Raw genomic sequence first — 24,138 nt, 5'->3', positions numbered from 1 at the left:
CTTGGTTGGCTTTCCACAGCCTTGTCTGGTGCTTGGGGAGGAGATGGAGCTGAACCCTGTGGGTACAGCTGCCTACCTGACTGATGGACTTACAGCCACTTCCATGGCCACAACCACAGCCACAGCCACCTTTACTCTCAAGGATCCACTGAGGCATGGATGGCCTCAGAGGCTCTACATGCTGACTGGGGCTGAGGAGCAAGTGGGGTTCCAAAATGATCAGGGCTCACCCTCCCTCTCACGTTGTCTGCCCACCTCCCCTCGTCCCAGCCCCTCAGACAGGACATATTTCAGCTCTGCAGCTTTCATCTGGAAGACTGTCAGGTCATTGTTCAGAGGAGTCACACCATGGAAATCCTCCCTGCGTAAGCAGTGAGGTTGTGGAAGTGCGTTTGTAGTGCAGTGTGTGCCTTCAGGGATGGTCACATTTTAGATCTAACTTCCACATCTGTCCTCTGAGCTTGACTCACTCCACAGGCTACTTGTTTCCCTGAGAAAGACATAATATAATTCTTAATTTAATTATATTGTATATATTTAATATATTTAATTTGTATATATTCATATATATGTACATATACTTCACATATATATATATACACACACACACATACACACACACACACACACACACACACACACACACACACACACACATATATATATATATATATATATGTGAGTAAGCATACAAACCTTGGAACAGTATATGTGCTTACTTTTATGTTCTAGTCCAACATGAAATTTAAATATGGATGGGTAACTTTCTTTTTCTCTTTTAAGTCTGAGACTGAGACTAGAACCTGGCACTTTCCTCATTGACTGGCATTCTACCGATGGAGCCACACCTTCAACCCCTGATAGGTAAGTTTGACAACTTAATATGTTTAAAAACTTTTAGTTTGGAAAATCACCACCATAGACTAAACAAAAAAATAGCTTAGCAAGATCTGGGCTGTCATCCGTTTGTAGCATCCATCATAGAAAGCAAGTGTGATCATAATATATCAAGAGCATTTACAAATCAATAAGATGAAGGCTGATTACCTTTGTCAAAATAGTGGGTAAAAGACACAAATGGTAATTTGCAGTTTCCAAGATGTGGGAAAATATGTTTCCAACTAAGGAAATAAAAATGGAAACAAGATGCATTTACTATAAATTTGGTGTTCCCAAAGAGGCAGGGCAAACACTTCAAGCAAAGGCCAGCCTAAAATGCATGGGGAAACTTGAGTTCACTGATGTTAGCTGGAACAAATGTTGTGGAGCATGAACAATGTCAAATCTCTGGACCCACATTAATCTCTAAATAAATTTTATTTTCTTGAGCCTTCCCTTCCTGTCTCCTTTAGGAAAAAATACTCAAACAGGAGATTTACAGCGATGTAAATGGATGGCTTTTTTGCCTCCACATAGATTTTATTGTGCATCTGCAGTGGGGGTCGGGTCTGTATTAAAAGGAAAGATTTGTTCCTATATATGCAGTAATTGCAATTCTTTTTGACCAATTTGTAGAAAAATTGAAGTCAACGGCTAGGAATTTTCCCCCTTTTTATTTTTCTTTCCATTCCAAAATTACACCAGAACTTATTCTTGAGGTGTAGGGGTGTGTGTGTGTGTGTGTGTGTGTGTGTGTGTGTGTGTGTGTGTGTGTGTGTGTGTGTGTGTGTGTGTGTGTGTGTGTGTGTGTGTGTGTGTGCCAGCACTGGGGTTTGAACTCAGTGTCTCACAGTGCCTCACACTTGCTACACGTGGTGTTCTTCCACTTAAGCCAGTGGCCTCCAGCTCCTTTGTGCACTGGTTATTTTCTGGGTAGGGTCTCACTTTATGCCTGGCTTGGCCTGGCCTGAGTTGTCCTCCTGCACGTATTGCCTGTGTTGCTCGGGATGCCTAGTGTGTACCACCATGCCTAGCCATTGTGCTTCATCTTTGGCTGGGATTACACATATTTGCACCACCACAGTCAGCCACTGGTCAAGATGGGGGACTCAGACTCTTCTGTCCTGGTTTGTCTTGAAATTTGATCGTCTTGTTCCCACTTCCCAAGTAGCTGGAATAACAGTTGAGTCAGTCACCATGGTAAGCCCTGCGTATGCTTTTAAAAGATATTCAATTTCATAAAAAAAAAAAAACAACACACAAGAGATTTATCCTCTGGCCTGTTTAAAAACTGACACCATGCCCTGTTTTCTCCTGATGCTGGTTTGTAGCCTCATCCTGAAACCGGCCAAGATCTTGGTTGCTCAGGCCAACCTCGGCCATGAACCACATTAGCATCTGGTCCTGAAAGATGGCAAACTTCTTGTGTTTTAAAACACAACAGAGAAGAGCGCTCCCTGTCCCTGTGTTCCCACCTGCCACAGGCAGGAACATTTGCTCCTCTAGTGTCTTTTGTGGCTCAGTTCCCAGGGACACATTCAGGCAGGCAGGCAAGCTTCAGAGCCTGAAAAGTACACATCCTTGTTCAGGAGAAGTGCCGGAGGTTAGGAAGCGCCCCCACTTAAAGAAGGGAACAGAAGATAGAAGGCAGAGGACTGACTGGGTTTGCCATCGTTCTCTCCCTGTCAGCAGAGACACAGGATGCACTTCAGTCGGATTGGCTGCAGAGTCAAACGCTTTCTTTCTCACTCAGCTTTCTTCAGACATTTTAAACTTTTTGGTTGGAAATAAGAAAAGTGAACTCAGAGCCTAGGTCCTGTCTCTGCCCGAGGCAAGTGCTCTACCACTTGAGCCACAGCTAATTGGAGATAAGTGCCTGGGCTGGCTTTGAACCAAGGTCCTCAGATCTTAGCCTCCTGAGTAGCTGGGATGCCAGGTGTGAGGTACAAGCACCCAGCAGCCATCTTCACTGCATTGCTCTGTTCTTTAGGCACAGATTATACAGGACGATGTAGTGAAGAGCTCACAGTACAAATCGCACTTCTTCCTTGTTATCTTCTTAAAGCTCTTACAAACACGCAGGTTCTGGGCTAGGTGTGGTGACATATAGCTGTAGTCTCAGCTACTCAGAAGGTAGAGACAGGAGGATCTTCAGTGTGAGGCCAGCAGGGGTAAATGGCACACATGGCAGTTATGAGTTATTTGTTTTATTGGTATAGCTCTGTTGAATTCCTTCCTTCCTCCCTCCTTCCCTCCCTCCCTCCCTCCCTTCCTTCCTTCCTTCCTTCCTTCCTCTCTTCCTTCCTTCCTTCCTTTCTTCCTTCCTTCCTTCCTTCCTTCCTTCCTTCCTTCCTTCCTTCCTTCCTTCCTTCCTTCTTCTCTCTTTCTCTCTTGTCACTTATGGGCCTTGACTGCCCCTTAGCTCTTCAGCTCAAGATGAGTACTCTACCACTTGTGCCATAGCACCACTTGCAGTTTTCTGGAGATTCACTTGAGATAAGTGTCTCAAGGACTTTCTTGCCCTGGCTGGATTTGAACCTCGATCCTCAGATGTGAGCCTTCTGAGTGGCTAGGATTACAAGTGTGAAATACCACCACCCAGATTCTTGAGTTTATTTCTCATTTCCCCTAAGCAATTGATTAAAACACATTTTCCTTCAGGAAGTTAGGATCCCTCTCTTGAAGTTCCTATCTCTCTTACACTGAAAAACCACCATGTTGATCTGGTCAGAATCTGATGTTGCTCTTTACAGACACACGGTGGCGCTGTTGACCTTACGTCCACCTCTCAGGCTGGGCAGGCCCAAAGTCCCAGGGATACCATGGGGAGCATCTGAGGACCAGCCAGAGCTCTGTCCCCATGAGTGGTGTCATAGCCCTTGTGGTTCAGCCATTTCCACAAGTGGCACAGTTGGAGCACAGCTGTCTTGGAGCAAGCCTTTCAAGTCCACATCTATCCCCACTCTCAGAGAAGGCCCTGGGCCTCTTCTATCCCCCTAGCTCTCCTGACCTCTGGGTCAAGGTGGGGGGGATCAGCCCCTGGAGGACCTTGGTGACCACCTGGGTCTCTCTAGCACGTGGTTCTGAGCATGGGACACTTGCTGGCATGGCTTGTGTTTTTCTGGCAATGAACGGGGCTCTGTTCTTCCTTGCATTTCCAGCAAGCAGTAGAAGGACTGTTGGGAGCCTGGAAGGCCTCCACAATGCCTGGGGATAGGAGCATGCCTGGGGCCTGGCAAAGCCCAGCCTGCAGGCCCATCTTGGCTTGGACACTCTGAGTCCATCAATTTAACTCTCCACACTGCTGCCATTGATTTTTATGTCTCTCTACACTAATTAGACGTGTTATCACTAATCTTTCGTAATCACCACAAGGAGCTTGTGGAAAGTCTCTGAGATTTCAATCTACATTAAAAATAAGAAACATTATCACCTCTGGGAAAATGAAGAAAAAAGCACATGTAATTTTAATGTTTAAATCAATAAAGCTGTCCGGCTTCTCTTTTGTGCTGTTATCAGAGGAATTTATAAATATCCCATTCAAAGTTCTTCCTGTCCCTCTGATTCCCCAGGGCTGAGGGCTGACTTTTGATGTCAGATGGAAGCTAAGCAGATGAATGTCAAGAGCACACTCTTGTGGGGGGGCTGGGATGGACTTGGGGGTGGACAGGGGCGGGGAGGTATTCTCACTCCTTTATTTTGATTTCTGTTGATTCTTATTCAAAAAGCCTTTGAAAGGCGAGAAAGGAGGAAAGAAAAATCCTTTCTTCTTTAATTAATCTGTCTTTCCAATTGTTAGATCACCAAGTTTGATTGCCAAACAACCGGCCTGCCCCAGGCAGATTAGATCATGTAGGTGCAGACAGGGAGAGAGAGGTAACCAGCATGCTAACCAAGGACCCTGCCTTTGGGAATGTGGAGAAAAGAGATGATGTTCAAATGCAGAGAAGCAGAAGCAACTCCAGCACATTCTCTCTCGAACAATTGGAATGAGAATGTATAGATACGGAAGAGAGAGGAGCTTGTTTTTAATGTGCTGTAGATATGACAGGCTGTAATTTGGAACATCTTTGATCAGAAACAGAGGTGACTTGTAGCCAGGTACGGGGTGGGGGGAGGAGGCAGAGAAGGCAAACACATTCTCTCTGCCCCAGCCAGGCTGGCACAAGCCGTGGAGACAGCTGGTGCCCACTGGGTGCTGTTGTGTGCCACAACTGCAGAGGCAGGCTGTGTTCGCACAACTCCAGTGTGTGTGGGGGAACTGTAGTCAGCTGGAAGTTAGACAGCTGGGGAAGAATTCGCTGATCCACTCTCCCTGCTTGCCAGGGAGCTCCCAGCTCAGATCTGGTGAGTCCTCAGCTGCTGACTTGGTGGCAGGAGGGTGAGGTTTGTGGTGTGCTCCTAGTTTGTCTGGAGATGAGAGGCAGCTGTTGTGAGGATGGGTCCTTCCTGAGGCTCCCAGGAAGGAATTCCTGGCTTTCTAAAGAGAGAACAGACTTGGGCTAGCATACTTGCTCTGCTTTGCTATGTGCAGTGAGGAAAATGATGGAGAAAAACACATTCAAGAGGTTATTATAGAGACAGTGAGTCGGCTGCAGGGAACGCGGGCCTGGCTGAGATTTTTCAGGTAGGGATCAGGTGAACCGTCCCTCACTGAGTGTGAACTGATAGGAAGCTTGATCGACAGGTAGAAACTTACGCCCCTGGTGTGCAACTGCGCATGCCCAAGTTTGCTGTGACTGCTCATGTGCAGTTAGTAGAGCTAGACTGGCCTCCTGCCAAGGCTTCCGGGCACCAAGAGGCCTAGGGGTCACTGTAGGTCACTGTCCTGTGTTTGCACTGGGGCCTAGGGGTCACTGCAGTTCACCATCCTATCCCACACTGGTGAGGGGCTCTGCTTCTTCAGGTAACTCTGGCCAAGGGGACTAGGGACCAGGCCGTGTAGCCTCAGGAATCCCGGCTCCCTTTTGATGGGCCCTTTGCTGGCCATGTACACTTTTCACTGGTACTGGGCTGGGTCCTCTGGAGAGGTCTCTCCCTTGTCCTAGCCTCTCCCCTGCCATGGAAGACCGGCCTTTGTCCCCACCCTCCAGAGTCTCTGTCAAGAGTCAGTGAGGTTGCAGACACCAACCTTAGCACTGGGGTGGACAGAGCAGGTGTATCTCCTGTTGTGACCAGGAACGCTGACCTGCCCAGGAGCTCAGCACCCGGTACTCCTGTACCTCACCACTGCCTCATGCACTCCTCCCAAATCCAGGGGGATTTCTTCTCAGAAAGGTGGATTTTCTGGATTCAAGGTTTCTAGACACCTTTGTCATCTAAATGCGGATTTATGGACAGAAAAGGCAAAAGAGGTGATAAAACCAAATTTTCTATCTCTCCCTTTCACTCCTTCCTTTCTTCTTTGGCCTGGGATTTGAACTCAGGTCTTTGAGCTCGCTAGGCTACTTGTGCCAAATGCCCAGTGCTGTCTGCTTTCATGACTTTTTCTATAGGGTGAAGTTTCCATCTTGTCAATGATTGTGTGGCCAACAAGACCAGTTCATTCACCCATTCAAATGCCAACAGTGGTCTTCAGGAGGAAAGGAAATGCTAAAAAAATAATAATAATACACAAAGTTTTTTGCCTTTTGTTTTAGCCGTATATCTGAGCAGATTATCGTGGCTTTGGGTTTTCACCAATTGTGATCAAATTTTGGACAAAAAGCAGCTAAGCAGGGGGTGGCTGTAATTGGACGCTGGTGGCAAGCTCTACTATCTCATTTCTGGGCCTGTGATGAGGGCTACGTTGGGGCCAAGCTGAGCTGCGCACTGCCTGGCTGCCAAGAAGTAGAGGCAGACAAGTTGTTTCTGGGAAAAAGACCCACGCTGGGAGGATACTCCACAGTGACTGTGCCCTCCTCCAACAGGGCTTCAGTTCCAGTGTCCAATCATGAGTGTTACCCAGGGATAAATATGAGAGCTTATGACTAAGTCAGCTCTCAAAATCCTATCGTACAGAACCAGGCCTTTGTCCCATGAGCCTCTGGGGGTGTCTTTGGTTCAGACCCTGATAATAGCATTGGAACAGCAAATCTAAATCCCAGCAGTGGTCCTGGGAGAGGGCTGTGTGGTTATGTCTGAAAGTCAGGAGCCTCCTTGGCAGAATGAGTATCAGTCCTGGGCGACTGAGCAGAGGTTTGAACCCAGTGGCTGCCCAACACCAGCACAGTGTTTCTCCTGGCAGATCTCCCCAAACTACTGTCAGAGTGGATGTTTCTAGAACCTTCGATGAGGCAGCATGTGGCCCTGGGCCTTGCATGGAGCCCTCTTGGGAAATACTGCCTCCAAGCCCAGAGGGAAGGGTTATCGCCAAATGAGCTGTCCATACCAAGAGGAAATTAGAGAGAGATGTAGAGCAATTTTGCAGTGCTCTTGCTCTGCTGACAGCTGCGTATGCAGCTGGCAACGCATAAGGAGGATTTATTAGAAGACGTCATATTTGGTTAAGTACTTTGTATTAAGATGAGTGTTTCCCTCATACAGGCATTTTTTTAACTCCTTGCATTTCACCGAGGCTGAATTAATTACAACAATTACCAGTCAGAAAACCCATACTGCCCAATTATCATGTAATTCATTTTCGCAGATCACTGTGAGTTTGGATAAAAAGTGGAAGACTTTTAGAAACTGCTGTACTTTCCTCTACAAACCTTACTGTTGTGCAACATAGTTCTAGGGTGGCTTGAAGATGAGCTAAAGGCATGGCCTTTGTTAGAGGCGTGGCTTCAGTGGATAATGTGGCATTAGTAGAAGTGTGGCTTCAGCAGAAGGTGTGGCTTCAACAGGAGGTGTGGCCTCAGCTGTAGGTATAGCCTCAGCAGGAGGTATGGATTCACCTGGGGGTGTGGCTTCAGCAGGGGGTGTGGTCTCAGCTGTAGGTATGGCTTCGGCAGGAGGTGTGGCTTCAGCTAGGAGTGTGGCTTCAGCAGGAGGTGTGGCTTCAGCTGGGGTGTGGCTTCAGCAAGGGGTAGGGCCTCAGTGGTATAACTTCAGCAGGTGTGGCTTTATCAGGAGGCACTCCTTGTGGCATCCAGCCAGGTTCAAATCCAGTTGTTGCAGCCTTAGGCAGATATGGAATCTTTCTGTACCTGTCTTTGCTCATGTGTAAATAGGTGAGTGCATGTGTCTTTGTTTCATGGGGCCAAGGATAAGCCAGTGTAGCTGGTGCCCCAGAATGGCCAGTGAGCAGTGAGCACCTGTCGGTGCTGGCTGTAACCTTCCTGCAGGCTCACACAGCTAGCTAGCTAGCTCAGACATTCCAACACCTCATGGAAGGACACTCCATGCTGCCTTAAAGGTCCTGGATGCAGGGAACTGTACTTGGCCCAGTGGTCCCACTGTCCTTTCCAGCCAGAGGGAGTGTTGCAGTTTCTGGCTATGCATGTGGGGGACCCAGTCATTTTGCTGTAAGCTGACACAAATGAGAGCCACCAAGTGGTGTCTCCATTGGAGCTCTTCATCTCCCTCTTTCTACCTGTCTCAATGTGGTCAGACGTAAAACTCATTGGCCTGGGGCCAGCAGCATGGCTGACCCAAAATGGGATTAAACCACATGTTTCCTTTCTTCTCTTCCCTCCTCCTCCCTGGGCCACCAGCCGATGGAGAAAGCTTTCATTGCTCTCATTGTTTCCCTGCCCTTTCCCCTTCCTCCTCCTGCTCCTCCTCCTTTTCTTTCTCTGCTCCCAGGCCATAAGGTGAGCAGCTTCCCCCTGCACAGGTTCTCATGTGCTGCCATGATGCTCTGCCTCAGTGCAGGCCCAGAGTTGTCGAACTGGTAAACCTTGGATCAAAACCATGAGCTAAGATGAAATTCTGTACCTTTTAAATAACTTCTGTCTCCTGTATTTGTCTCCACAGCAGCAGCAGAAGCAGCAACAAATCCATTGGTGCAAAAGGAGAAGTATCCAAGAAAGAAAAGTGACAACGGAAGTGCTGTTATTTAAAATCATTTCTGTTATATCACTCTGAGGCTCACGGTGCTGACTGAAGTCTGTCTCAATTTTCCTCTCCTGGTTACAGCCATACTTCTGAATGAATGTCAGGCCCCTTTGGTATCTGCTTGAGATTGGCTTCAAGACCTGTCCTCCATGCAGAGCACTGGTACCTACCCAGGGTCGGGGTCTCTACATGGAGTCCCGCTCCCCTCACAGTTCATCTGTCAGGCTTCTTTTTAACTCTTGAATTATGCTTTGGAAAAGCAGCCAATTGAGCAGAAAACATAAATTGTAACCTATTCTTCCTTGTACTAAAGTTTTAATATACTTTTTTTTGTCTTTAGCTCAAAAGAAATCGGTTCTACATCCCTTTTAGACTATACTGACTCAATTCCATACAATCTCCACGAAAGCCAAATTGCTTAATTAGACAATAATATCAGAGAAATTGACCATTATATCTGATTACTGACTTCTCAGATGTTTGGCATTACCATTTATATTCTTTGCAGGTGTGTTTTTTAAGACTGAAAATAATTTATTGAGAGATGGTTCTTGGAAGTTATTTTTAATAGCCTAATGGTTTTTTAATTTTCCAATCATTTATATTCATCATGTAGAACCGAAAATGGAGTCAGATTGATTCTCATCATGTGGCAACTCTTTTTTCCTCAGTTACAGACTGGTGGGACATGGAGATGAAGCCGAGAGAAGAATTATTTCACCATTACCTATGATAGAAGGTACAGGACACAGAGGAGATGAACTCTGAGTGGGGAGCCATAAAAGTAACCCACCGAAGAAGGTATGTTTTATGGTTGGACATTTTATTTGGTTGTCATAGAAGTCACTCAATACTTCCAGAATATTGTTGCTGTTACCTTGCATTAGCGGAGTGGGAAATGAGGGTCAGAGGAGAAGCAAGATAGAGGGGCCTGGTTCAGGCCACGGATCTCAATACTTTGAAATAATGTCCCCTTTCCCCTTTTCAATTACCACCAAGTAATTGGACCACCTTTTCAATTACCACCAAGTAATTGGACCAAATGGTCAGCTGAGCACCCACCAGATGTATGACACCCATGCCAAATAGTTTATATGCACTTTGCCCTTGAATTTCACAGCCACAATGTGTGCTTTTGTTATCTCTAGTCTACAGATGAGGAACCTCTCTCATTGAGAGGGAAGGTCCAAGTCAAGGTCAAGTGACTGGCAGAAAACACAGAGCTGACTTGTGACAGAGCCACACTCCTATCCTAGGGGTTCTCTGTGCTTTCTCCTTACCCAAAGCTGAATATCAATAAGTATCACAAATTGATATTGCAAAAATATAAACAGCTGGATGGAGGACGATGTTTTCTGCAAGTAGTTACTGTGGTGAAGGGGAAAGAGCACTGTTGGGACCAAGGGTTTAACACATGGCTTGGTGGAGGTGGAGTAGGATTGGTAAGTTTGCAGCAGGAAATCACATTTCTCTGTCATTAGTGTCTCCCTGGAGAGGAAATATGGTCTCTTTATATTGAATATCAAGAAGAGCTCCTGCTTTAAAATCCATCAGAGCAGCTGGTCAGGATTTGGGGGAACCTCCTGGTTCTTACAAGCTCAATTAGACAAACACAATGATTGTCAACAACCATAATAAGGCCTCAGACTGTTTTTATGCAAATGTAACATTCCAGTAAGGGAGTCCTGGATCCTGTGTTCAGCTATCCACAGTGGCACACTGTGTTCCATTTAGGGTGCCCCACTGTAGGAGGGTCCCAGGTGGGGTGGAGGATTTTGGGGTACTTGAACAATGATGCCCTCTGGTATGGTTTGTACTTGAAATATCCCCAAAAGCTCCTGAGTTGAAGGCTTGCTCCCCAGCTGGTGGCCATAGTGAGAAGTGACTGGATCCTGAGGGCTCTGCCTCTACCAATGGGCTCATCCACTGATGACCTCATAGCTGAGTGGGCTGTCAGGAGGCGGGGCCTTGAGAGGTGATTGGATCTCCTCAGGAAGTATCTGGCTCCACCATTGGGCATCCATTGATGATATCATAGCTGAATGGGCTGTCAGGAGGCGGGACCTTGAGTGGTGATTGGATCATGGGGTTCTGGCTCTAGCAACGGGCTCATCCACTGATGACCTCATAGCTGAGTGAGCTATCAGGAGGTGGGGCCTTGAGAGGGGATTGGATTCCAAGGTTGCTACCTTCATCTATGGATTAATGCCTCCACAGGGTGGGGGATGTGACCTTGAATGGAGTAACTTTTCCCAGCCCATTCCCCTCTCCTTTCTCCACCTTGTGTTTCTGCTGCCACATGTGCTGCCTACCTCAGCTCAAAGCTATAGCTCCAGCCAACCACAGATGGAGACAAGCCCAAAGAAACCTTTCTTCCTTCGAGTTCAATTCCTTAGATCTTGTCACAGCATTGGAAAGCAGACCCACACTGTCTGTGAGAGCAAGCTCAAGGACCTGAGGCTGTATGGGGAGGGGCGAGGTGGAGGAGAGGAGGGGGCTCAGAGCAGGCCCGAGAGGGGGGCACTCTGGAGCTAGCAGAAGCGTCACATTGGACTTGCTATGATCTCTAGGCTGTGACGGTTGGGGACAGGGTGGAGATGGTGTGCTCTACAGTGTGCTCTACAGATCTGCCAATGTGTGTAGTGTGTCACAAGGTTTCTGAGAAAGAGAGCACCCAGGGCTACATGGCTGGATGAGGGGACATGGCATAATTGTGGCTCTCCTCACACTTAGAGGCTTGGGGGACATTCACAAAAATTCTGGTCACTGGCTGAAACATCAAGACATGGGAAGATTGGCTCAGATCTACATTTGTCCTCTATCTTATAGTGTGCTTGTTAAGGTTCCTCCTCCTCCTCCTCCTCCTCTTCCTCCTCCTGCTCCTCCTCCTCCTCCTCTTCCTCCACCTCCTCCTCCTCCTTCTCCTCTTCTCCTCTCCCCTCTTCACATCTCTTTTCTTCCTCCTGCTTTCTCCTCCTTCTTCTCTTCTTCCCTTTCTTTCTTCAACTACCCTTCCTCTTTCTTCCTACTTCTCCTCCCTTTCTTCCTCCTTTTCTTTTCCTTACCTTCCTCATCCCAGGCCTTGTTCTTTCACTACTTGGCTTATGTGATTACTTCCAACTGAATCTTTTGAGAGCAAGTTTGTCCTGGACTCCCAGCTGACTAGCTCAGATCTTGGAGGTTCAGGTAGGCACTGCCTTTATGGATGATCTGAGCACCACCTTCTGGGGACAAGAGGCATGGGGCCAGAGTCACCGTGGCACACCTGGGCCTGGGTAGAGAAGCCCACTGGGCTGTTGGCATATTCACCGGCTGAGGGCTGGTTTATGCCGGGTGCTTGTTGCTCACTGTGGACTGACTTCCACTCCCAGCTCCCCTTTGGAAATAGAAGCTTGGGATGCGTGCTTGTCGTTGAGGCTCTCAGGACTGGACAAGAGGGAATTTACAAGAAAGCAGACATGTGATTGTTTAGGGAGTTTTAGTGTGGAGGACCTTGCAGCCTCATGACCCAGGCCCAGGGCTGCTGGTCCTTTCTGTAGTGGGAACTCTTGGCGATGACAGAGTTGTGGTTATGAACTGGAACACAAGAACTCATCAGACACACCTTGCACCTTGCCAAGGGGGTCATTTGGGGAATCACAGAGTGGCATTGGACGGGAACAAGGCAGACCACCTGTCCAGTTGCTCCTGAGCACCCCCCCCCATGAGATGAGGCATGAGTTGGTGGTCACTTGATGGTAAACCAAGAGAAAATAACTGGTTACATGTTTGACATGGTCTTACACGATGTGATGGGACACTTGATTAGCACAGACCTGCCCTTTTCCTTCTCTCTCCATGTGGAGTCCCTGGCTACCCCCAGGGCCTCAGGCTCAGGTTCCCCTGGCAAGTGAGAGTGGAGGGCATCCTCTTGTACCAGTGGAACTGCTCCCACACAGGCCATGTGGGAGAGAGCTGTGCTGGGCTCTGTGGTTCCTGCCCATCTGGTGTTCCTGCAAGGGACCTGTGGCTGCTTAGTAATATCATTGCTGTAAATCTACAACTCGACTTGTCTGTTAGTTTATATTTAAAGTGTTTTTACTGAGTGCTGGTGGCTTACACCTGTAAACCAAGTGACTCAGAAGGCTGCGATCTGAAGATCGCAGTGTGAAGCCAGCCTGGGCAGGAAATTTCTTTTCTTTACTTTTTGCCAGTCTTGGGGCTTGAACTCATGGTCTGGACACTATCCCTGAGCTTCTTTTGCTTAAGGTTAGCTTTATACCACTTGAGCCACAGCACCACTTTTGGCTTTTTCTGTTTATGTGGTACTGAAGAATCAAACCCAGGACTTCATGCATGCTAGGAAAGCACTCTATCATTAAGCCACATTCCCAGCCCCAAAGCTTTGTTCTTTTTCTTCTACTTTTTTCCTGATGCTTTGGGAAAAGATGGAAGAGACAGAAGAATAAAAGATGGGGAAGAATATGACCTTAGGGTCAAGAGAACAGAGCTTTACTCAAAAATCTAGAAAAAGCCAGGGGCAAGAAGCTCGTAACTATAATTCTAGGTACACAGGAGGCTGAGATCTGGAAGATTTCGGCTCAAAGCCAGACCAGGCACATGAGGCTCCATCTCCAATGTAATCAAGAAACATCTGGGCTGGAGGCATGGCTCAAATGGTAGAGCACTGGTCAGTCAGCAAGAAGCAAGCAAAAAGCCTCGGTTCAAACTTCAGCACCATCAAAAAGACTCTGAAAGAAGAGGAAGGAAAACTAGTAGACATATTAGATATACTGTGTTGTTTAATTACTGCCCCTCGCTGGTTGGTTATTTTCGAGGTGGGGTCTTGTTCATGCCTGCACTGGAGTGGTCTGTGGTCCTACTATTTGCTCTGTCTCATACCTCTGGGGATGGCACAAGCGTGCCACTACTCCTAGCCATTGTGCTTCCACTGTGTCCGCATGTCAGGGGCAGGCCACCACTCCAAGCTACTGGTTGAAATGGGGTCTCACAAACTAACATGTCTGGGCTGACCTCGTACTACAACCTTCTGAACTCCTCTTCTGAAGTAGCTAGGGATACAGGCTCGTGCCATGGTGCCAGTTTCTTCCTGTTGTGATAAAGCCACAAATGCCACCATCGATAGCCTACCCTCATGACACCATGGGACACTTGTCACTTCTCAACGTCCCCACCTTGAAGGGCCATGGACACAGGCCCATGGGAGTCAGCCTGCAACACATGCACTTTTGGAAGGCAGATGCAAACCAGAGCCCTCAGCTCATTTTGCTTTAGTTACTTTTTAGATAGAGCCTCACATTCTTGTCCTGGTCAGCCTCGACTGTAGTCCTACTGATGCTGTCTGCAGAGCTGGGATGACAGGTGTGAGCCGCCATGCCCTGCTTGCTCAACCAGATGGAGCTTTTTTGCTTTGCTGGCTGTGATCTATGATCTTCTTTACTTTGACCTCCCCAGCAGCCCAGGATTCACCGGAGCTTTGAGTCTCGCCTTCAACTCTGCCACCCTTTCTACCTTCCCTGTGCCAGGCTCTTCCCTTCACATTTTGTGAAATACAGTCTCAGTTCTCTGCCAGGCCTCTGTGATTTACTGCATGGTGGAGCAAGTAAGACATCCTTCATTTTCATACACAGGAGGAGCTTTAAAAGTTAGTCTCTGAAGTCAGACTGTAAGGCCTCTTGATTAAGAGTGAAATCGCAGACACGATGCCCCAGCTGAGCGCCGGGAAGATGAAGTTGCTAAGTACAGAGCAATTACAGCTAATTTTCTGATGCCCAGATGCCCGTGGACCCCAAAGGTAGTCTGAGTTCAGGTGTGAGTTGGGGTGGGAGTGGGGTGGCAGGCTCACTGGGCTGGCTTTGGGGAGATGTGAGTTGGGTGTGACTCCTGAAGCTACTTTGATTAAGGGAGGGGAGGTCTGAGGGCTAAAGGGTAGGTAGGAGATGGGGGAGGGCTCCCTGGGTATGTGGAGTCTCCACATCACTACCAGGCTTTGGAACAAAGAAATAAAGACATGAGGATAGATCTCCCTCTCTTCACCAACAAGAGAGTGGGCAGCAAGGGCGGGCAGGGGAAGGGAGAGGATGAAGGGGTGGCTGTGGAAAGGGAAAAACTGAATTAAACAGAAATTCAAATTGCATTTTTTGTTTGAACCCAAGGCCTCCCTTTTTCTCGCCCTCCTCTTCATCCCTCCCTCCCTCGAACTCAGGGCCTTGTATTCACTCTAGAGATGAAAAGAAGCATACAAAGAATCTTGCTTGGCTTTCTTGCTCACAGCTGGCGATCTATCATCTGAGCCATACCTCCAGTCTGAATTGTTGCTGGTAATTTGAGAGACAGATTCTCAAAGACTTTTCTGTCTGGGCTGGCTTTGAACCAGCCCCTCGAGCAGCTAGGATGACAGGTATGTCCATCAGGAACCAGGCTTGCGTGTCCTTTATTTCTCAAATTATATAACACAGGCCCAGGCTTTTCTGCCTGAACGCGGCACTTCTGAGATAACTTTTTCTTCAAAGACCTGAGCCTCCTTCCATCTCTCAGGAAGTGGTACAGACTCTGAGTCTCTGAGCACCTCATGGGGAATTCAGTTTCAACAGTATCTTCTCCCCAGCTCCAAGCCCACATCTCTGGTCTCCGTGTAGGAATGAGGGCAAAGGAACACTTCTAGCTCTGGTCTCAGAGGCCTGGATCCAGGTCTGACTGTGTCTGCTGATCTCTGGGGTTGGGGTGAGTCTATGGATCACATGGTGCACACAGGGCTGGTTATCATGGTGGCTGGGGTGGGAATGAGGAGAAAGAGGGGGTTGAAGAAGAAGGAGGATGAAGACGAAGATGAGAAAAGTAGAGAAAGAAAGAGAAAAAGTAGTAGAGAGGTGTTGGGAGCCAACAGTAAAGTTTAAAGTTCATCTTGACCCTGGTGCTCACTTGAAGGCAAGTACAAGGAACTGGTTTACTTAAAAAACACCAGGTGCCCAGGATTGCTTTGCTATGTCTGCAGAGTTTGTTTTACTTTCTACCAGTTGACCTTGTCTTGTTTTTACTGCACTCTATTTTTACTGAAATTTTCCTTGTTTTTCTGGACTATTGTAACCTTATGTTACCTCTTGACTTCTGATAGTATATATTAAGAAAAGTTAAAAATAAATGGTGCGCAGTCTTGAGCTGCAGACCTCCCGACCCCATCCTTTGTCTTATGTCTTTATTTTTCTGCATCCTCGCCAACTAATTCAGGATTCCCTTTTGTTGCCGGCAGGCTCCAGCAAGTGGCACCTGAACAGGGAACTGAAAACCTGGGATCATGGCAGAGGACCCAGCTAAGGTAAGAGGACATCCAGAAATAGAGAGCGGGAGAGAGTATAGTCGGGAGTAAGAAATTATGGGGCAAGGTAACAGCCACATGTTATATGTGCAGGCTCTCAAGGGTATGTTTCATGCTCAAGCAGTGAAAGTTAGACAGTCAGTTAGAATGTTTCTTTTACTTTGTTGAGGAAGTATACCCCTGGTTCCTGGAGGAAGGAACCATTAGTTTAGAAACTTAGCAAAAAACAAAAAACAAAAAACAAAAAACATTCAGGGACACTATGATGCAAATGCCCTGTAAGTTAAAACATTGCTGCTTTGTAATTGTCTGGTATCTGTGTAGCCTGCAGGTTCTGTATTGGGGTTGGCAAGAGGTATTGGCGGACGCACTATAAGACAGGCAACTGGGCCAATGGGAGCCGTCCCCCAGATCCCCATCATGGTAAACTATCCACTAGTGCGGACATTTGGGCCCATCTGTAGTCCAACACTTTCTGTCTGACAGTCTACAATGCACACGCTGTAAATGTGTTTTGTCTCAATGTTTGTGTGTATGTATTCTGGAATTCTTGGAATGTTTCTTCTCTCAGATTCATCCTGATGTGAGAGCCTAGAGGAGACTGGCTAACACTCGCTCAATATCTGTTTCTCTCTAGCTCCTTCTTTTTTACTTATACTTTAAACTGACCCCCTTTTCTTTGCTTCACAGCTACCTCCTTCACCCTCTCTGGATCAAGAAGTCGGGGGTTGGTGGGGGTGAAAAACCTGGAGGATCTAACAATAACTTAAAAGGGCCAGCAGGGAGAATTCACAGCCGGATGAAAATGCCACTGACCACCTACAAGTGACACCAGCAAGACTTTAGCCTCCAGCCTTGACCCAGGGGGTCTGAATATGGGGGAGAACCTGTCAGTCTGAGGGGACGGCCACTAGGGACTTCTTTCCCTTTCTGCAACATGACTGGCAATTTTCCTCTACCTTGGAAGGCCCCTGGGTCAATGTTTGCAGGAATCTAAAAGAAAAATCCTCCGGAGGTGAGTAGAGGGGGTTGGAATCCCCTGGTAAGTGGATTTGAGTCCCACTTGTGAGTGGTGGTGAGATGTCGCCCCATTCACTGAGACCTGATTTTGTCTTTGTGGCCACTGTTTGTCTTGTTTACTTCGGTGTGTTTTCTGTTCTATGTTTTCTGAGGTAGGGATGAACTGGGGGCCCATTAGTCCCCAACTCAGCCTTTTGTTGTTGTCTTGTCTAGTTCTGTTTTAGAATTGGTACCAGTTTTAAATGTTCATACAACTGATTGATTTTTGTGCGCTTTAAGATCTGTGTGTGTTTTGTGTGTGTTTGTGAACATGTTTAAGATAAGAATTATCAGCATGCTGTAACAATTGGGTGAGTTTAAGTTTAAAATTCAAAAGGTTATGAGGTTTGGACATTACCAAAAATTTTAAAGAATTTTCACATTGTTTTAAATGACCTTTTAAGGATTCTTTAACTTAAAAAATTAAAAAATCTGGTATTTTAAAATGCATAAGGCTGTTTACACTGTAATCAAGTTATCTGGCTTAACAAAATGCATTGGCTGTTTGGAATTTAGTTCTCTTGGCTAAAATTTGGGAATAAATATTAAAAGTTTAAATGTAAAAGTTTGTTTAACACTGTCAAAGACATTACTGTCCTGTCTGTCTAAAAGTATGTATTTTCATTCAAAAAACCAAGAGATAAGAAAAGGAAAAAATGTAAAAGCCAACAAAAGACCTAGCTTTAGGAGTAAGGGGTAAACAGGCCATAGTTCAGTTCAGCTGGTCATACATGGTGGGACAGGCCATGGGAGGAGTCCACGCATGGTGAAAGGGGACAAGTTGGCACAAACGCAGTTCATCATACCCTAAAGAGTGAGATTAGGTGTGTGCCCATTCCACAGGAGGGGCCAAGTGGCCCACTTTGTTCTGTCCTTTTTCTCTACAGGTAAATACTAGAAACATGATGGTAAAAAAAAATTAGTGATGCGATGATCTGATTAGTATTGCTAAAACTGCCCCTTGGACTTAAAAAGAGGGTTAAAATGTATTTGTATAATGTGACTTGCTTTCAATGATGTTCTACAATTAGGATATGTTTTTAAATGTCATAAAGGTGTTAAGTTTACCTTCTTGGTACAGTAATGGTGATTGTAATTCTTGCATTAAGGAAAAATTGTCATGTGAGTTTAAAAGTTTTAATGTGTATCTGTTTTAAAACAAACATCCAAGAGACAATGAGTGACAATTGGCCTCAAGATTTTAAAGGATTTTTTAAAAATGTAACTAAAAACTAAAATATAAAATAATAAAAGAGATTAATAGGAGGCTTAAAAATTAGGAATGGATTTCTGGATATAAAGTTTAAAAGTAAAATTGTTGTTAACATTTGCCTCAAAGTGGAAAAATTAGGATTACCAAAATAATTGCTTTGGGATTCAAAGTGACAGAGCACGAGCCTTGAGCTGTAAAGCTGAGGGATAGCACTCATGCCCCGAGTTCAAGTCCAGCAACCAGCTAAGGGAAATGCAGATGAGGCATTTATCCCAGTGTAGAGAAGACATTCGTGAGACAAGAGCTATGGAGGAGTATCCAGAGGCAGTAAGCCACTGCTCGGATGGCAAAAATGTCAGATCCTAGAGTCATTTGTGTGTGGCCCTTCAAAAATTGGTCAGAGCCAGAATGTCATGGGAAGATAGTTTGTAAGCATGCCTAATGTCCATGACTGTCTACCTTGTAGGGACAGAAACATTAGTGATCTGTGATAGTACTAAAAAGTGAAGTTATAAAATGTGTGAGATGGTTTAAATCCCAGCCCCTGTATGTTTCAAAAGCCCTAATTGACAGTAACTTTTGAGCTAACACCAGCTACAAGAAATTTATCTGTTCAAGAAAATCGTTTGTAAACTTGAGAGTGTGTTTCTATTAACATCTGTCTATTTACATCTGCACGGGTGACTTAGGCATTGTTAGGGTCACTAGGGGTCACATTCCTAAAGATGCTTTTACAGGGCTGGGAAGGTGGCTCAGTGGTAGAGCGCTTGCCTTGCATGCTCAAGGCCCTGGGTTCGATTCCTCAGCACCACATAAGCAAAAAGAAAAAAGCCGGAAGTGGCGCTGTGGCTCAAGTGGTAGAGCACTAGCCTTGAGCTGAAGAGCTGAGGGACAGTGCCCAGGCCCAGAGTTCAGGCCCCACGACCGACAAAAAAAAAAAAAAAAGATGCTTTTACAAACCAGAGTGCTAAACAAGCTACATTGCTGTAGCTGGAGAAAAAGTCTGTGCATTTGTCAAAAGTTAAAATATTGTTCTTAATGATATCTAACCCTTGTAACCTCTTTCTAAAATAGACTAAGGTTATAGGATCCTGGCTAAGTAGGATCAACACCCCTGAGTCTGCTTGAAGAAGTTACAGAAGATGAATCTTCACCCATCATCCCCTTTTTAGAATAAGGGACCAGAGTCATAAAAAAAATGTGGCAAAATAGACAGAAGAAAAACGCATGGAAAATAGTAGTACAGGCCTGAGCCCTCTACATCTGCCTAGAAAATCAGCCTTATTAAAAGAACTATCTAGTTAAAAAGCTTGTCATTTTGATAATTTGTCCTGGGCTATTGTCTAAATAGTCTTAAAAACTAGTGGGGCCACAGCCTGCCAAGCCTAGGTATTACTTGTATCCTTAACCAGTCTGTGTAGAAATATACAGCCTAGCACGAGGTGTGACAGTCCCTTGGAGACACTGAAAGACCCTGCTGTTGCTGCGGTTGCTACAGCCTTACAGTCACGGGGAGGAAATCGACATAGTTACCCTGACCTCCTCCACCATGGAAAAAGTAGACTAAACTCCTGCCTGATTCCATCTTTTGGATGGCTTCATTTTGTCCATGTTACCATATAACTACTCTAATTTTATTATGGCTACTCCTCTTGCCGGGAGACTAACAAACATGGTATTGCTCATTCCCTACACTGCTTTGCCTTTATGGGACTTCCTAAACATATTAAAACTGATAATGGTCCGAGATATGTCGGACAAGCTTTTCAAACTTTTTGTAAATCTTACCAGATTTTTCACTCTACAGATATTCCCTATATTCCTCAAGAGCAAGAAATTGTTAAACAAGCCAATGGGCTGTTAAAACACCAAATTTTTGAATTAAAAGGGGGGAATTATACCCCTTCTCTCCTGTTAATATTCTTTTCATGCTTTATTTGTACTAAATTTTTAAGTTTAGATTGTAATGGACTTTCCACAGTACAGTGACTTTGGGAAAAAAAGAGAGCAAAGAGCTTTTGGCCGAGTTAAGTGGAAGGATCCTTTAACAGGTGATTGGCATGGGCTCGATCCAGTTTTAACATGGGGTTGAGGACATGTTTGTGTTTTTTCGCAGGAAGAAAATGAATCCCTCTGGTTGCCTGAGCATTGCGTTAGGATTGTGGAGGCTCATTCTGATGACACAAACCCTGACACATTGGGCTTACGTGCCAGATCCCCCGATTGTGCGCCCTACAACTTGGGAGGGAATTGAAGTTCTCATTCACGTCAATAGATCAGTATACAGTACAGCACTTGATCACTTCATCCAGCACACCAAGATGGCAGATACCTCAGCTTCAGACATTGGAACTCCATTCTACTTTACCACCAGCTCTAAAGGCTCCATTCCAGGCTGTATTATAATGCTATCCATGACTCATAAAATTTGGATCCCAGACAAAAATCAAATGTACAATATACAGATGACATCTTTACCAACTGGTTACCCAGTTCATGCAAATTTTACTCCATCCTATATGATACCCCATTGCATTAATTCTTCACAAATAATAGTATCTACAGGAAAGCCTCATCCAATAAGGTGCAGGCATGTGAAGCCATTTGTTACCAATATTTCTGGAACTAAATTTCAATTAATGGACTGGTTTGGAGCTAATCTTACTAATAAGTACAATTTTGGACTGTGGTGGATGAATGGGCATCCTCAACATCATGTTTGGATGCTAGTGGCTGCACTCAACAACATAACCTGGCCCAATTCATCCCTTTCAAAAAATATTATGAGTTGTGTATCACCACCCCATGTCATTATGTATAGACCATTCAATATCTCTATAGGAGCTAATTATTTTAATGTCACCTGTTCTAATTGTTCTTTTACTAATTGCTTGTATAGCGGCATAACTGAATCCATACTTATTGTTAGACAACCATCTGTTGTTATGCTTCCTGTAAATATTTCTAAAACTTGGTATAAAGATTCTGGCATTCAGGTGTTAAGACAATTGAAAAAACTAATGCGCCCTCATCGATTTGTTGGGCTACTTGTAGCTGATGTTTTGGCTTTTATTTTGTTAGCTGCCTCTTCAGCGGCAGCTGCTGTGGCACTAACACAAAATGCACAAACTGTCCATTATCTTAATCAGCTTGCTCATAGTACTACACAAGCCCTACCTCTGGACGCTAAAGTGGCAAAAACTGCTAAAAAAAACTGTTTAAACAATTTCAACTCTATATCACTTCCCTGACTTATGTTAAAGGATTGCTAATGTCATTGCTTGGCGTGGGAATGCTTTTGCTGATAGTTTTTCTATGCCTTCCTTATACGTGCACTGCAAAACTCTCTTATGAGTTTAGCCATACAGCTACATAAGATCAAGCTCTATATAAATGAATTCCCAGAGAGAAACTGTAGCCAGAGTCGGGTAAGAGGGGGTGACAGTCTGACCAACCTAAGACAGGGCCTTCAGCTTTGCTCTGAAAAAGTTCCCGATGACGGGTAAGGCAGACAAGGTGATCCACCCAGCCTAAGACAGGTGGGTTCGCTTCTTCAAACAAAGATGGGGGAGATGTTGGGAGTCCACAGTAAAGCTCTATGGTCATCTTGACCCCTGTGCTCACTTAAAGGCACGCATAAGGAACTGGCTTTCATGAAAAACACTAGGTGCCCGGGATTGCTTTGCTATGTCTACAGAATTTGTTTTACTTTCTATCAGTTGATCTTGTCTTGTTTTTACTGCACTTTGTTTTTAATAAAACTTTCCTTGTTTTTCTGCAATATGGTAACCTTATGTTACCTCTTGACTTCTAATAGTATATAATAGGAAAAATTAAAAATAAACGGGACTGTAATCTTGAGGTGCAGACCTCCCGACCCCATCCTATGTCTTATGTCTTTATTTTTCTGCATCCTCGCCCCCTAATTCAGGATTCCCTTTTGTTGCCGGCAGGTTCCGGCACAATGGAATTCTAGGCTTCCATCAGAAAAAATGACATAGCCCCATTTGTTAGGAAATGGAAAGACTTGGAAAAAATTATATTAAGTGAAGTAAGCCAGGCCTAAAGAAACACAAGTCCCATGGTTTCCCTTATTTGCAATAATTAGTATATGTCTGAGACAAGCAGAAAAGATCAGATAAGTTGATTTTAGGTGAAATGAACCCCACTATAAGTATTGAATTGTTTTTTTTCTTGTGATTGTAACATATTTATAAGATGATTTCTTTGTTGTTTCATATGCCCCTCCCCCACAGCATAACCGCTGCTTTCATTGTATTTGATGTTGGTATAATTTGTGGAGGGGAAGGGCAAAAACAAAGCGTTTAAATAGGGATACAGGTGGACCCATTGCAACAATGAGATGTACAAGTCGTTATGTTGAAAAACGAACTTTACAACTTTGATCGGGGGGAGGATGGGAAAGGGTGGGAAGAGGAAACAGAGGAGGAGCCAAGAATTCTTGATAAGAAATGTACTCATTACCTTGCCCATGTAATTGTAACCCCGATGTATGGTATTTTCACATAATTTTTTTTTAAAAAGACAAAGGCTGGTTCAATCCATTGTTCTCTCTTATGGGAACATAGTATGCTAGGTGTGGAATAGAGACCTGGCGGGCAGGGGAACAGATTCAGACCCAGATTAGAAACTTGCAGTAAGGAGTGAGCGAATTATGGGACTAGCACAGTCTTGCAGTCTGGAGGAGTGGATGGAAATTATTTGGACGGTATTTCTGTGATGTAAAAATATGTGGACCAAGTTGTAATATGAGGAAATAGACTGCAAAATGATGCAGTATCCAGTATCCCTACTCTCTGTCACTCACTCATCCCCTAAGCTCTGGGTCTGATCCCTCCATAGTCCCAGCATAAGAGGGACTATGACAGTGATCCTGAGTGGTTATTCCTGAGAACAACCACTCAGGATCACTTGGTGATTGTAATTGTGGGATGGACGACATTGTTTTGAGCAGTCTCCAGTACAACTGTGGAGGCACCCAACTAGAGCTAATCCTAGTTATCAGCCCAAGTGGGCAGGTTTGATGGGCAGGGCAAACAGGAGCTGGTGCTGCCCTGCTCCCCAAGTAGATATGTAAATGGGGGAGGACTGTAAGAGCAGGTATGGGGTGACTCCACCCACTGTGTCTGGATCACAATGATCCCACAATGCATACCTGTTTCTAGCTGAACAATAAGATACAAGAATCGAGGCCACATCCACATTCTGTGCTGCCTAGTACCATTGGCATTTTCCTCTATTGGATCATATCACTACCAGCAGGTGAAGGAAGTAAAGGTGCTATGTGGTGACTGAGTGAATTTCAGAGATCCTGTAGGAAGTGGGTGATTGCAAGAATAGAAGTGATTTCAGAAAGCTTGGGAATATGGCCCCTCCATCTTCCCTATCCCATTGCTGGGATATCTAACCAAACCAGAAACGCATGCAAAATAAAATTTTCTTTAGGCAAGAAACAACAGCAAGAGTATCTGGAGAGGAATTGACCTGGTGGACCCACTAACACCAACAAAAAGAAAACTGAAAACAGGTAACCTCATAACAATAATTACTGTGGACTGTAAATCAACCAAGGGTGAGACCAAAGACCATGCAGACCTGGAATCTTCCTCTGGTTCCTTTCCTGCTAGTGTCCTTTCCTCTGACACTGGAATAACTAACAATATGTCAGAAG

General features: G+C 45.3%; 1 protein-coding gene across 2 annotated transcripts; it reads left to right on the top strand.

Moving 5' to 3' along the window:
* Nucleotides 1-5,178: 5,178 nt before the first annotated feature.
* Nucleotides 5,179-21,836, top strand: LOC138831274 (endogenous retrovirus group K member 6 Env polyprotein-like). 2 transcript variants are annotated; one of them, XM_070028416.1, is made up of 5 exons: nt 5,179-5,226; nt 8,779-9,021; nt 9,531-9,660; nt 16,109-16,174; nt 20,563-21,836. In XM_070028416.1, the coding sequence occupies exons 3-5, from the start codon at nt 9,617-9,619 to the stop codon at nt 21,695-21,697; spliced, it is 1,245 nt and encodes a 414-aa protein (XP_069884517.1). In that variant the 5' UTR covers nt 5,179-5,226; nt 8,779-9,021; nt 9,531-9,616; the 3' UTR covers nt 21,698-21,836. The 2 variants fall into 2 exon arrangements, with proteins under 2 accessions (XP_069884517.1, XP_069884518.1); XM_070028417.1 differs by lacking the exons at nt 5,179-5,226; nt 8,779-9,021; nt 9,531-9,660; nt 16,109-16,174 and adding an exon at nt 17,068-17,189.
* Nucleotides 21,837-24,138: the final 2,302 nt, after the last annotated feature.

Source organism: Dipodomys merriami, unplaced genomic scaffold (genome assembly GCF_024711535.1).
Source record: "Dipodomys merriami isolate MVZ:Mamm:240054 unplaced genomic scaffold, mDipMer1.0.p SCAF_190, whole genome shotgun sequence".
Taxonomy (NCBI): domain Eukaryota; kingdom Metazoa; phylum Chordata; class Mammalia; order Rodentia; family Heteromyidae; genus Dipodomys; species Dipodomys merriami.
Note: the sequence above shows the minus strand (reverse complement) of the source record. Positions and strands in the feature narration are given on the sequence as shown.